Source organism: Geotrypetes seraphini, chromosome 5 (genome assembly GCF_902459505.1).
Source record: "Geotrypetes seraphini chromosome 5, aGeoSer1.1, whole genome shotgun sequence".
Classification (NCBI taxonomy): domain Eukaryota; kingdom Metazoa; phylum Chordata; class Amphibia; order Gymnophiona; family Dermophiidae; genus Geotrypetes; species Geotrypetes seraphini.
The window spans coordinates 92,376,913-92,392,619 of NC_047088.1; the positions used below are offsets into that span (position 1 = coordinate 92,376,913).

At 40.1% G+C, this 15,707-nt stretch overlaps 1 protein-coding gene across 4 annotated transcripts in view; it reads right to left on the reverse strand.

Moving 5' to 3' along the window:
- The window catches only part of CD19 (CD19 molecule), a 172,685-nt gene that overhangs the window by 77,134 nt on the left and 79,844 nt on the right, over positions 1 to 15,707 (reverse strand). For all 4 annotated transcript variants that reach the window (XM_033944279.1, XM_033944276.1, XM_033944278.1 and 1 more), the window contains 2 exons: positions 11,755 to 11,862; positions 6,788 to 6,830 (listed from right to left, as the gene is read on the reverse strand). In XM_033944279.1, the coding sequence (XP_033800170.1) occupies positions 6,788 to 6,830; positions 11,755 to 11,862 (151 nt within the window). The remainder of the gene's footprint in view (positions 1 to 6,787; positions 6,831 to 11,754; positions 11,863 to 15,707) is intronic.

Below are 15,707 nucleotides of genomic sequence, written 5' to 3' on the forward strand. Positions count from 1 at the left end.
TTTTTAAAGTTTAACGCTGCCGCCGTGGCTCCTCTCACGATCCCGGCCTGTGTCAGAGAAGGCTTCCGACGCAGGCGGGATCGTGAGAGGAGCCGCGTCGGCATCTTTAAACTTAAAAAAAAAAAAAAATCCAGCAAATAACTAAGGGAGCCGTTTTATCTGCATGCTGCTACGAAGGAACAGGTGAAGGGGAGGGAAATGCTGATGCTGATGCACAGGGAGCAGGCAGGCATGGCAGGCAAACAGGGGGAGAGGGAAAGGGGCTGCTTTGGGGGTAGGGGTGTGTTGGGGGCACACAGCAATCATGGGCAGGGGATCACAGAGCAGGCAGGCATGGCTCAACAAGGGGAGAGGGAAAGGGGGCTGCTTTGAGGTGAGGGGTTTGCTGGGCCAGCAGCAATCATAGGGGGGAAACAGAAGGGGGCCACGGAGCAGGCAGGCATGGCACAAAAGGGGGCAGGGGCATTGGAAAACGGGGCTCTTTTGGGGGGAAGGGTGTGCTGGGGGCACACACCAAGAGATAGGCAGGCATGGCGCAATGGAGAAATACAGGAAGTCAGGGCACAAGGCAGAGACACAGACAGAAAGAATGACAGACAGACAGATAGCATCCTAGCACAGAGAGAGAAAGGGAAAAAAAACAGTCTACTCTAACACTCGTTGGACAGGGGGGAGAACGAAAGAGATGCTGATGGACAGGGGGGGTGAAGAAAAAAGGAACGGAGGACTAATGTTGGACAGGGGGAGAAGGAAACAGGTGCTGCTGGACAGGGGGGAGGTAAAACAAAGGGAGAAGGGCTGCTGCTGCATAAGGAGAGCAGTGAAGGGGTGGTGGTGGACACAGGGGAGGTAAAAGGAAGGGAAAATGGACAGGGGGAGCAGGCAAGGGGTGGTGATGGACAGCCAAGGAAAAAGAAAGGCAGAAAGAAAAAAAGCGGCTAAGGAGAGAGAGAGAGAAAGAAATAAAGACAGACACACACACATATGTTCTAGCACCCGTTAATGTAACGGGCTTAAAGACTAGTATTACTATATTATAAATTATAAAATTCTATTATTAGTATTCAAAATCCGTTCTACAGACACTCCATTATTTCTCAGGAAACACTTATCACCTTATCTCGAATTCTCAGATCTCTCTATCAAAACTGCCTAGTGGTTCCTACATTTAGAGAGATATTTCTAGACTCCATACGTAATTTCATTTTTTTCTTTCAGAATCCGAGCTATGGAATCTGCTTCCCAGTCATCTTAGACTTCAAACTTCAATCAATATTTTAAAGAAATATCTCAAGACTTATTTTTATTCACCAATGATTTTTCATAGGCACTTGATCTTATAATTTTGTAATACAGATTACTCCAGTTGGAACTAGAGTTGCGCAGGGTCAGAAATCCAACCCGTTCCTACCTGCCCCTACCAGAATCCTGCCCACCCCCATCTGTACCCGCCAGAATTCCACCCATCCCCGCCCGTTCCCTCAAGAATCTCCTCTGTTCCCACCCATCCCTGTGAGAAATCCCCTTTGTCCCCCCCCCCATAAAAATTAGCTGTCCCCATAAAAAGCAGCAATTGCTTCTGACAGTTTTGATTTTAGTTTTAATTGAATTTTACAGAAAATTCAAAACAAAGTCAGACATCTGCCAGAACAGGCATAAAACCAATACCCCTTCTCCCTCCCTCTCCCCAATTGGATGGGGTTGGCATATCAACAAAATGCTATCCCAAAGAAGTAGATTTAAGGCAGAATTTGATGAACAGAAAGAAGATGCCCAGTGCAGCAATTCTCTCCCCCTCCACTCTTTTTTTTTTTTAAGTTACATATTTAATGTTGGCACCTGCTAGGTGAAGCAGTTTAATGCAGAGTAGTCTGGCTCTGGAGCCGCACAGTTATGCTACCCATCTCTCCCACGCTCCTCTGCACAGCTGCAGTGAGTGGTGGTGGGCTTGAGCCAATGATATTGTTGAGGGGAGGTCTCATGCCAAGGCTCATTACTAGGAAAGCTCTGCACATCCACCAATCTAAGACCACTTCTACGAGGAAGTGCTCATGATTAGCCATCAAGCTCCAGCTCTGTATTCCTGATTGGTGGATGTACAGAGCTCTCCCATGTGAGTGGCAATCAGCAACTGATACACTAAGGGATCGAAGAAACTTAGAGGGAACATTGGAACAAAGGTAGGCTGGCATTTCTGTGGGAACTCCGGAGAACCAGCGTCCATCCCCACAGGAGTCCCGTGGACCTAGGGGGGGATCCTCGCAGGAGTCCTGTGGACCTAGGGGATCCCCGTGGCAATCTCGTGGGCCTAGGGAGATCTCCATGGGGTTCCCATGGGACCTCGGGATTCCCATAATCTCCGTTCCCATGCAGACCTCTAGTTGGAACATATAAACAGTCCCTAGACCTTTTGTGTTATCCTTCCCCTTGCTTTTCTATTAAAAATTGTAGTTCTTTCCTTTTACACTTTTGTGTTGTATGAAGTTTTTATAAATATTTTTATACTTTATTTTATTTTATATTTCTATTTATTTGTTATTTGTAGCCATACCAATTTTATTGTAAGCCGTTTAGTTATAATACAATTTGCGGGGTATCAAGAATTAATAAACTTGAAACCTGAGATGAAGAAGGTAGAAAAATAAATAATCTGCCAGGTTTTTTGTTGCATGCACCTGCATATCTTATTCAAGATGGCTACGATGCTGAGTCTGACTCAGATGATCACTCATACGCACCCGAAGATGACTCTCTTGACCATGAAGTTCCATCTATGTCTACTGCACAACAACCTCCTCCATCAAAGAAAAAGAAAGTGACAAAAATTGTTCACAAATGGAAAAAAGCTGACCTAACTGCACAGCCCGTAGTAGTAGAGTTACAGAACCAACAAACAACTTCTTCACTGAAATGAGAACTCCCACAGAAATTTTTGAACTTTTTCTTGATGATGAGGTCATTAAACTCATTGTCATGTACTCCCAACTTAAAGTATATGCTGAAAGTAAGGATGTAAATCTTGGCTTGACTAGGTCCAAGTTCAAATGTTTTTTGGGAATTATTTTTCTAAGTGATTACGCCTCAGTTCCTAGAAGGCATATGTTCTGGTAACAAAAAACAGATGTGTATAATATACTTGTTAGTGCTGCCATGAGACTTGATCACTTTGAAACTATATTTTCTAATTTACATGATGCTGACAATGCAAATATGGATCCAATGGACACGTTTTCCAAGTTGCAACCTCTTTTATAAGCAAACTCAATGAAAGATGCATGAAATTTGTTCCAAATGAAACATATTTCAGCTTTGATTAATCCATGGTTCCTTATTCTGGTCGTCGCAGGTGCAAACAATTTATTAGAGGAAAGCCCATTCAGTTAGGCTATAGGTTTTGGTGTGGTGCAACATGTCTGGACTACATTAGCTGGTTTCAGCCATATCAGGGTAAAAACCCAAATACTAAACATGAGGAAAGCGGTGTCAGTACATCACTTGTCCTTCATTTCATTTTTGTGCAGACAGAAGCACACCCATTTTGTATTCGATAACTTTTTCACCAGCATTGCACTTCTTGATAAGCTCAGTTCAATGGGACATCAGGCAACAGGGACAGTGAGAAAGGATCACATTGACAAAGCTCCATTGGAATCAGATGTGGCTCTAAACAAAAAAGAAAGAGGCACATTCGATTATCAAATTGACGGTAAAGGCAATATTGTCTGCAGATGGAATGATAACAGTGATGTCACTGTTGCCTCATCTGGTGCTGGCATCGATCCCCTATGTCTTGTCAATCATTATTCCCAGAAAGTGAAAAAGAAGATCCAAGTTCAGCAGCAAAAAATGGTAAAAGTATATATCCATTTCATGAGAGGCTTAGACAGAGCTGATGAAAACATAAGTATTGGGCATCAATCTGTAAAAAGTATTCAAGCCCTCTTTTGTTCTGTTTTGAATTGGTCTCACAAAATGCTTGGCAACTGCATAAAACATATGATGAGAAGCCAATGGATTTTCTGGAGTTTCGTCGACATGTGGTATGCCATTATCTGGAGACCCATGGTCATCCTCTAGAACTTGTCCGAACAGGAAGACCCTCTCAGAAGCATAACATCGACTCACATTATGATGGCATGAATCATGTGATTGTCAAACACGGAAAGCAAACATGGTGTGCTGAATGTCATAACACCACTTTACAATATGAAAAATATGATGTTGCCTTACATGTGAAGTATTCTGTTGAATATCACACTGAATAGCAGATGTTCCTGAGATAACATGATTTTATACATTATGTACAATGTAGCAGTGGTTTTGCCTAGTGTTCCAGTTTTGGAACACCACATAACTCAACAATGGAATATAATAAAAAAAAAATTCCTCTTCAAATTCTTGGCCTTAGGTGTGCCTCCATAGGTGCGAGACAGGTGCCTAAGAACAGTGTCTGCATGTAAAAAAAAAAAGTGCTTCCCAATTGGTTCATTAGATTGCGGTAGGTTGCCTACCGCTGCCTAACTTCGGGACACCGTTTGAAGAATTTGGCATTTACTGTGGATTTATCCCAGTGCCTATTTTTCTGCATCATTTATAGAATCTGGTCCTAAGCAGCTGCAGTCTTTCATTCTATTTAATTTTTACTCTTCAATGTATTTATGCTATACATACTTTTCTCAAACAAAAGCTGGATCCAAAGCAACTAACATCGAAGTTCAGAATATAACAAAATACATCTTGTTCCATGCAACACAGAGAAAGAAACAATTTTTACCAATTATACAAAACTTATTCAAATACAAAGTTATCTCCTCCTTAGACCACAATATAGGGAGTGTGATAATCAGATAATATTAGAGACATTAAGTTAAAAAATAAATTCAAAGGAAAAAGCTTAGTGTGGCACAACTACCATCTAATTGTAATCCATTCTAAATCAGTCCTTAATGATCTTTTTGACTTTTAGGAACTCCTTCAAGTGGTCTGGAGAAAAAAATACATACTTAATTCCCAATAACCTCACTGGACATTTACAGGGATAAGCTAATAGGAACATAGCCCCCAATTTAAGAGTTTCTTGACGTAGGAAAAGGAAATCTTTCCTTCGCTCTTGAGAAACTTTTGAAACATCTGGATAAATCCAAATCTAGGCCAAAGGCACATCCCCAATAATACGTACAGGAGCCCTTTTACTAAAGCTTAGCATGTTCTAAAGGAATTAGTGTGTGCTAAATGCTATGGGGCTCATAATCGAAAGAGAAAAACGTCCAGAAATCGGCCTAAGTCGGCACTTGGACGAACATTTCTTAAAAACGTCCAAGCGCTGATAATGAAACCGGGTTTTGGACGTATTTCTAAATGACTTAGGCATTCATAGTGCCGCTCAACGTCCAAAGCTAAACGGGGCATTTCGGGAGGCATGTCGAGGGCAGGAGTTGGGCGGGACGTGGGCCGGCTTAGACTTAGTTGTACAGCATGTATAACCGAAAGTTTAACAACAGAGCCTAGACAGAACTTGGACGTTGTGACTTAGACCATGTAAAACATGGTCTAAGTCACAAAAACCCACCTAAACTCACCAGATAAGCACTGAAAACACATAACACAGACCCCCACACACTATCCCAGTGATCACCAACCCCCCCCCCTCCACCCCCATAAAAATTTTATTCACAACTTTAAATTTCAGCTTCCAGACCATCATCACCTGGCCGCCTGGCATAGGAAAGCCTTGTCGTCCAGCCCAGAGGCAGCTTAAGCCATCTTGGGGGTGGGTTAGGGACCCATAGAGAGGAGGATCCATGCCCATAAGCCCCTGTAATCACTGCATTGATACAGAAACATGTGCACTACCCTATACACCCCCAAAACCCTGTTTTACTGGCATATAAGTGGCTCCTGCAGCCATAAGGGCTATTGGGGTGGTAGATAAGTGGGTCTAGGGGATTCTGGAGGTGGTTTGGGGGGGCTCACCGTCACCTATAAGGGAGCTGTAGTGAAGAGAAGCCATGGCACTCTTTTTGTGACGTTCACAGCAGTGCCCTGTAAGGTACCCCACTGTTTAGGTGGCATGTCTGGGTTTGCAGTCCATCACTTTGCAGACCCCTCCCACATCCAACAGGGCTTGTTCTAGGTGTTTTGGACTTGGACGGACAGTTGGACGGAAATGTGGTATAAAGATAGACGATTTAGTGGCTTGGATGATCAGATCAGCAGGACGTATAATTAGACGATTTTCGAAAGTAAAAAAAAGTTGGACATATCTTTTGAAAATGTGTCTTAGGCTCTTTTTAACTTTGGATGACTTGCGAGATGGACGTAAACGGACTTAGACGTCCCTTTTGATTATGCCCCTCTATACATCCTATATTATTTCTATGAGCCTCGCGGCACTTAGTATATGCGAAAATCCATTAGCGGGCACTAAGGTTTATTTAAAGGGCCCCACAGTAAACAATCCTAATCTCAAAACATTTCACTAGAGCAATGCATTTCCTAGTTTTCTGGCCAACCCCTCCCCCCCCAGGAATTGAACCTTCACTAACCCTAATTTCCTCCTCCACATCCACAAATCCCTCAACCTCACATTAATACAAAAATTTGTAGTAGGAATAATTCTTCCACAAAGGACAATCTATGCTTTGGGAATATCTGGAACTATTCATGCTGTATTCAAATATTCGAAACAGAAAACCTCTACCACAGGAGCTTTGAAATCTCCTCTCCCTTCTTCCAGATACAATAATTACTTGATACTGGCCCACACACTGACACACAGGCTGTTTACCTTCTCAGCATATCAGACTGATATTTCTTCTTGGCTTTTATTTCTGAAAAAAGAAGACAACAGTTTAGGGGACCTTGTCTCTTAGCCTTGGAGGCCATCAAACCATTGATCCATGTAAATAGTGCTAGTGCCTGCATAGCGGGGCATATGGCACCCCATAAAAAGTAGTCCTAACTTTGCCTGGTTAGTTATATAAATGCCAGCACTGAATATTGTCCAGCACCCGCATAACTACTGGGTTGCGGCCTCAAGCTGCTTTGCGCTCCCTCTTATCTCCCCCCCCAACATAATCAGATCCCCCCAGTCCCCCAGAAAGTCAACCCCACCTTTCTTCCTAGTCCCCCTTCTCCCACTTAGCCTTTCCCTCAAGTCATAGCAACTCCCCAGTCTACTTTAATAGACCTGATGGTCTAGTGCTGGTGGAGCAGGAGCAAACCCTACTTACTCCTTCCCCTCATGGCTTCTGTTGAAAATGACTGCTGTGACATCTAGCAATATTCTCTTATGTAGGTCTGAACTGAATATCAGCTGGGACTTCTATAAGTTCTGGTGGACAGGAAAAGCCCACAGAGTTCCACATATTCAATGCCAGTGCCTTGATATGGTCTAGTACTGACTATTTGGGGTTAATTTAGTTAGTGATGGTCAGCTTTTAAAAAAAAAATGCTGATTGCTGTTGGATGAATATTGATTAGCATATATCTTGATTCAGATATTGAGTGGTGAAAGGCTAACTGTAAAAATCCAACCATTAAATGTGTGGCTCTGACTTTATCTGTATATAGCTAAGACTTCTGTTTAAATGGACTAGCTTACACAGATAAGTTATATGGATAAATGGTAATTTTTATAAAAGATCACCTAGGTTGATACATCAAATAGGTACCTATTTAAGGGCTATCCTATAAAAACAATATACACACCTAATTGTCTATAAAATAGTCTTACAAAACATGCTGAAATTGTGGCTATTTACACCTGCTTGAGAGCAAATGTAAAGGTAAGTGATTAAATCTTTCTTCAGGCTACTTTTCATATGTTGACTTTTTTGAATGAATTGTATGATTACCAGATTCAGCTTGGCTAGTATCTATAGATATTGTTCTGCTTCCTGAAAATATTTTGTTATGTAAGAGGTTTTTCAATTATATATTTTTATCATATGAAGATATAGTACAGCTGAATTTAATTTTTATTGTTGGATGAATTCTTCAGTTTACTATTTCCGTTAATTAAGTATGAATTTTCTGGATCTTCATACGAAAACAACCAGACTGGAACAACTCTAAGATTTGAAGTTGTCATCTGCACTGGTTAAAAGTGGATCTACCAGTGAGTCAGACTTAATAGACTTAGTGAATCTCTGCTTTAGAGGAGTATTTTGAAACAGAAGCTAAATTTGCTAACCAGGAGCTTTTGCTCCAATATATTCTACTACTACTACTACTACTACTACTATTAATCATTTCTATACTACTACTTATACATATTCCTATTCTTCAAAACATAGAAGAGACAGTCCCTACTCAAAAGAGCTTACAATCTAGTCAAGACAGACAAACTAGATAAGAAGGTGCATCAATACACAGTACTCAGGTGGGAGAATAACAGAGGGAATGATAAGATAGATCTTGGTGTTTAGCAGGTGGGTTGGAGTTTGAAATTGAAAGCAGCTTCAAAGAAGTGGGTTATGAGTTTGGATTTGAATACTACCAGAGACAGAGCTTGACGTAGCAAGTCAAGCAATTTGTTCCAGGGATACAATACAGCAAAGTAGAAGAGATGGAGTTCTGGAGTTGGCCATAGAGGAGAAGGGTACAGATAAGAGAGACTTTTCCAATGAGCAGCGTGCCCGGGGATGGGGGGGAGGGAGAGTGTGGGTAGAGAGAAGAGATACTGAGGAGCTGCAGAGCGAATACACTTGTAGGTTAATAAGAATAGTTTGAACTGTATGCGGAAACAGATAGGGATCCAATGAAGTGACTTGAGGAGAGGGGTATTGTGGGCATAGTGACATTGATGGAATATGAGGTGTGCAGCAAAGTTCTGAACAGATTGAAGGGGAGAGAGATGGTTTAGCAGGCCAGTGAGAAGCAAGTTGCAGCAGTCTAGGTGAGAGGTGATGAGGGTCTTGGTAGTGCACTCAGAAAGGAAGGGTCTGATTTTAGCAATATTGTAGAGAAAGAAATGACAGGTTTTGGCAGCTTGTTGGATATGTGAAGAGAAGGAGAGAGATGAGTCAAAGATTACCCCGAGGTTACAAGCTGACGAGACAGGGAGGATGAGGGTGTTCACAGAAATAGAGAACAGGGCAAGAGGAGAGAGTTTAGGTAGAAAGATAAGGAGCTCAGTCTATGCTATGTTTAATTTTAGATGACAGTGAGACATCCAGGTAGCGATGTCATTCAGGCAGGTTGAAACCCGGGACTGAATGTCTGCTGAGATTTCAGGTGTAGAGAGACAGATCTGTGAGTCATCAGCATAGAGGGGATACTGAAAGCCATGAGAGGAGATTAGAGCACTAAGGGAAGAAGTGTAGATGGAGAAAAGAAGTGGTCCAAGGCCAAGCTGATTGTTGTAGTGGGTATACAAATATTTCTCATGCATATTCATTAAGGCCTGTTTGAAGCCCTTGAGGACTGAACTGGGACAAGCTTCAAAATGGATTGTTTCCTTTGTTTTCTACTAGCTGGTCCTAATATTATATTCAGAATTTGGTGAAGCCCCTATCATTGCTAGGACAACCTCAGCTCAGTATCATGGGCAGTTGATAACAAAAAATTGGAAAAACTGGGACAGACTGAATTTCAACTTTTGGTGGGAAACTCTGTGTCAATTTTATAGATAATAGAGAATGAATTCGGAACAACTGGAATATTATAAAAAATTTACAGAGACTTGGGGTCCATTAACGAAATTTGTAAAAACTGATTGAACAAATAAGCCCTTGATTCCTAATTGATTTTCACACACATCCAGGGAGGGGGGAGGGGGGAAATGTACTTTATATTATTATTTGTTTGGATGTAAGTGCTGATTATTATATTAATTAATTATATATTCTGTGCCCTTTTGTATGTGATTTGAAAAATTAATAAATAATTTTTAAAAAAAAGTTTACTTCTTAAATATTCTCCCAGTTTTGATGGTCCAAAAATATATTTTTAGTAAATATCACTGAATATAGCTAGTTTGAGAGTTGCCGTTGATAGGATTTTCATGTTCACTCTGCATCTTCTGGCTCATAGTGATTGCCCTGATGGCTATTTTATAATCTCTGTGTATACTTTGTGACTCCATCTATGCTCGTCTGCCCAAACTGTGCTCTCAAACATGCTTACATATGGGTCATGTAAAAGTATGCACCTTCTTATCACTATGGGGTGTTTTTACTAAGGCACGCTAGCCGTTTAAGCGTGCGCTAAATGTTAATGCGTCCATTATATTCTATGGACGCGTTAGCATTTAGTGCGCAATAATATTTAGTGTGCGCTTAAACAGCTAGCTCGCCTTAGTAAAAGAGGAGGTATGTTTGTAATTGCATATATATCATTATGTTTTAACTGGGTTTGATACCAGAATTTAATACTTTACTGCTTTGAACATGTAAGGGCTTTGGCAGAATACAGATTGGAATGGAATAAAATGTAATGCGTCCCCCCTTCCCCCCCATTTCTTTCTTTTTCTTCTTGTACTGCATTGTCTCCTTGTCTTTTCTCTTCCTTCTTCCTGGGGGTTGGGGTGGGTATGGTTGTGGGTGGGATGAGGGTTTTCACTAGTACAGTGGTGCCTCACCCAACGAACTTAATTCGTTCCAGGAGCAAGTTTGTTATGCGAAAAGTTCGTTATGTGAAACGCGTTAAGCGCAGTGACTAACGACTGCCTGCAGTGCCTGCGCGGAAGGATGCAATACATCGGAAGCGATCGTGGAAGCTCGGGCGACTTCGTTGTGTGAAACGAAGTTCGTTGTATGAATCAAGACATGAAGTTCGTTGTGTGCAGCGTTCGCTGTGTGAGGCGTTCGTTATGCGAGGCACCACTGTATATCAAAAATTTTTGAGCATATGTATCTCCTGTATATGTTTTGTATATTTCTGCTTTGCTTGGCAATTTTGTTGATTGCTGTTTGCTCAATAAAAATGATTTAAACATAAAATGTAATGTGTAAAGCCCATGTGGTAATTATTATGGGAGGGTTTATGTCCCATAGTGATTGGATATCCCTGCTAACTTTATTCTTCACCCCAAAAATGCCTCTGGCCATATCTCATGGCATTTGGATACATTTTCACCTTATATTGACTTATATGGCTGAAGTTTATTTGAGTACCCAAGGAAATTCAAATATCGACCCTATGTGCTCTTCCTCCATTGGGGGCCTGAGAAAAGAGTTTAAAACTCCTTCTGTATGGTGTTCCCTGGTACAGAATTGCAGGCTGTAAAGGAGCCAGTGCAGGAGTCTGCTGATGAGGAAGGAAGGAGGAGGCCCTGCTAGTAGCAAGGGGAATAAAAGAAAAAGAGTGATGTGGAAGTTGCTGGGCAGGGGACCTGTGAGACAGAATGAGGCAGAATAAGCCATAAATATAGACACGCACGTTGTGAAAGGGAGATGGATAATGTTGGGGTGGGACAGACACAAGAGAGATGCTGGGGCAGAGAGAAGAGGATGCTTAGGAATGAGGAAGAAAGAGGGGTGATGCTGTACTGGAGCTGCCACTACCACCACTGCCACTGAAGAAGGGAGAGCTATTCTGGATCTGCTTTGGAATTATTATGAGAATGTAGTCTTTTTTTCCACACTTATACACTAATTAAACTGTATTTGTTGCATGCTAGATATTATTCAAATAAGCAAGATTTTATAGTTTACAAAAAGATGCAGAAAAAGATAGGCATCACTGAAACAATGTTCACAGGGAAATGGAGATATCATATGAAGACACTGACAGTTACAGAGAAGGACTCACGTTGTCTTATCTGCAAGTAAAGGAGGAAAAGACACAGGCAGAACATGAGGTTTCCTCCTGTCACCACGAGGATTATCCAATATCTCTCACCAAGGATCTCCTGCCATCCTGCAAGAGAACATGGTTCATTAGCCTTCTTGTACATTTGTTGCATATTAAATGACTTAACCTATGACTTAACACATATTGACATACAGTACATTGAATTGATTTAGAACACACTAAAGGGTCAATATTTAAAAAGACTTATCCAGGTAGCAGGAGCTGCTACCTGGCTAAATTCTGCCATGGCAGATATTCAGTGGCATTATTCAGATAGTGCTGCTGAATATCCTTACAGGCCACCATGGCATTATTCAAACAATTACTTTAATAGGGAGCCCAACACTTGAATTAAATACTCATGTCCATTATCAACCTCACAATTTATCCACAAGTCTGTAATTATTATAAAAATTTAAAACTACAACTAAATATAAATTTTTTGTGAATAAAGTGCTCAGACCACTAAACCTCAGTGCTTGATAAATAAAGCAAGCGTAGGTTGTCAGAGGGACCATCACAGCACTTCCAAGGTCCCTCACACCGCCACAGTGAGAAATGAATACATTAATCCACTTGATATTATGGTTCAAGTAAAAATAACTTTACTTATCTTAGTTACACTTTATACTCAATGCTGGTGGTGTTACTCTTCAATATCCTAAATTCAGGGGACTGCTTTGATTCATCTCACAGGATCAGGAATAATGGGTCTGTGGCACTAAAAAGAAAGATTAGGTTCTTATTTCAGTAATCTTCTTTCTAGCAGACAAACACATTGTTCCTGAAGCCTGCCCTGTCAGATGTTCATTTGCCTGCTTACTCCTTCGAACAGGCCAGGGAATCTGGACGTCTTTTTTCTTTCCTTTATCCAGCATTGACAAGTATAGAGGATGTGACTGCCATTTTGAAGAATCTAGGGGGTATCAATGTTCCACACTCTTAGTGCAGGTTGCACTCCAATAGATAACTTATTTGCTTTCACTTTGTTATGTATTGCAAATGGTTAAGTTAATCTTGGTTGGCATACGTATATATCTATTCAACACAAAACAAAACTCGTCTACTAAGAAACAAACCAAGTACAGTAGACTCTCAGTTAATCAGCACCCATGCGGATTGATAGATGCCAGATAAATGTATTTATTTAAAAAATTTCTATACTGTTTAAAACTAAATGGTTTACATCATTTACATACATAATTTTAAAACAAAAAGATGATAAAATAAACATACAAACAATCCTCAGAAATCATATCTACAAAATAATACCATAGCTTGCATAGTAAAGATCATGAATAATTCATCAATTCTGCCAGAGAGGAAAATTATTGGCTAGAAAAAGGCATCTACAAATAACTGTGTCTTTTCTAAACATGCCCTTTTCACAGCAATTTCGTATCTGACCCACCAAGGAGTTCCATATCTTAACTCCTGCACAACAAAAAGTCATTTTACCAGTCTCAACAAGCCTTGGATTCACAGTCGTCTTCAGTAAAGCTAAATTCTCAGAGCACAATGATCTTTTTGGTGTATAGCTAAGTATATTATTTTTAAACTATTGATGACAAATCATTACTGCTTTATACTGTACTCTGAAGGTGACTGGTAGCCAATGCAATTTTTGGAGATATGGCAAAATGTGATCATGAAGTTTCTGGTTGTTTGAGAATTACTATTAAAAATAGGCCTAACTAATACTATACCCCATACTATGCCATACCATAAACTGTTCCAGACCAACTACCGGATATGTGGTAGGCAAACCATGGGCATACGCAGGTGTGGCGTGCCAAGTTTACACTTAAATTTCCAACAGAAATTGATTTTATTTTCATTTTTATTTAAAGTATTACAATATTTCTTAGATTTTTTTTTTTCTGCTTGCTTGAAAGTTCTGGTTAATGGAGTTCTGGTTAACAGAGAGTCTACTGTACTAAACTAGTACATGAATACACTAAACTGTACTGTACTAAACTAGTATATGAATACATTAAACAAACCAATCAATGCACATTCTCTCAGCCACATATGCTACTAAAAATCTAGTGATAATCACTAGATGTTTGGTAGCATATGTGGATGAGAGAGTATGCATTGATTGGTTTGTTTCTCAGTAGATGAGCTTTGTTTTCAGCTATCAATCAGTTTCAGGTTTGTTACCAGGTTATCTTGTGTCTCATTTTTCTTTGAGTTATGCCTAAAAGACCACACGTAGAGTGCAGTTGTTTTCATATCCCTCATTAAAATCCTGTCATTATAAGAAGTTCCTTGGGAGAACCCTCTCATTTCAAACCGCTAAATTGAAAGTATGGCTTGGAAAAATTATGTTAGAGGTCTCTTCCTATCTTGATTTTAGAAAATTGTTAAAGACTCAACTCTTTGATAGGCTGGTATCTTAATGCATTCTGCTTCATTTTTTCAATCAAGTTCCTTATATTCAACTTGATGTATTTTATCTGTTCTATGTATTACTTCTTTCCCTGCCATGCCGGTATTTTCTGCATTATATTTAAATGCTTTCTGTCTTTATCTGTTTTTAAGTTTATTATTCTAATTTGTATTTTATCTGTATCCCATGTATTAGCTCACCTTGTTGTGAACCGTCTAGAACTTTTTCGGTATGGCGGTATATAAGAATAAAATAATAATTATTATTATTCTACTATACTTGTGTTGTATTTGCTATGAGGGAGTGCTGAAAAGTTCTCAGCCCAACCAACCAACTTCTTAACTTCTGAGTGCTATTTTGCTACTAGCTGAAAAGAGTTTGTTATCTTATTTTATTACGTGCCATTTGCAGAAATGAAATTCTCTGTTTTGACATTGTTTCAGATCATTGATTGAACCATATCCACGTCATTCTCTTCTTGGTTAGGCTGAAAACTTTTCAACTCCCCCTCATATATCTATTCAACAGACATAAACTATATTTAAAGCAATTACTGGTTGTCAGTTAGGGTATAACAAATCCACAAGAATTAACAAGGAAATTCCCAGTTAAAGCCTTAAGAGGGCACTTGTAGAGAAACATGCAGTAGTCTTCATTAATTTTTAAGATGGAGCCATTTTGGATCCAACTGAGTTGAAGGAGAGCTGCCAACTATTTTCCCACACAAGGCTGTGACACTGCTGACTAATGTGTGTCAATGACATCCACTCCACCAGCCTGTCTTCAGACTTTTTATTGTGTGTATACTGAAGAAATGCACTTTCTTCATCTACTGAGAAATGCCTTCCCCTTCAAGCATGTGGTTTTTCCTCCCATTCACTTTTCCTCTTTGTGTCATGAGCTTGGGTACAGAGGCAAAGAACAACAGAAAAACAGCCAGAATGACGAGGGAGGCTGCCTCAGAGGACCTTAGGGGCCCTCATTGGCCCTGGGTATTACATTGAAGAACATTGGCTTAGAGGCTGTTCCTTTTTTGACTTAAGTCCTATCTTTACTGGTACATAAAATATATTTTTGCTTCTTTGATGTGCAATGTATAATGTTATTTGGTTACCTTGATTACTTTGCCTATGTTTGCCAATCTGTTGGAACTATAAAGTTGCAGCAAAGTCCAACTCTTATGATATGCAGGTCCTCAAGTTTTCTTGAAATTCTCACAAAGGCAAAGGTGTGTGGCAAAGGTAGAAAATTTTACAGAAGTTTTTTTTGTAATCCTGAGGCAGTTTGGCAGCAAGGTCTCCTACATGTCTTTTCATATTACTGTATATGCACAAAAGATAATTTGGTTGAACATTAATGCTTCTAAATTATCTACTTTCTTAACTTCAGAAAAGGTAGTAACTTTTCACTACAAATCTGATACTAGGATATTCTCTGACCAGATATTAGGGCCTGTTGTGGTGCAGAAGTGCCTGCAGAACAAATACAAAATGTATAATTGGCTTCAAGAAGTAGCCAT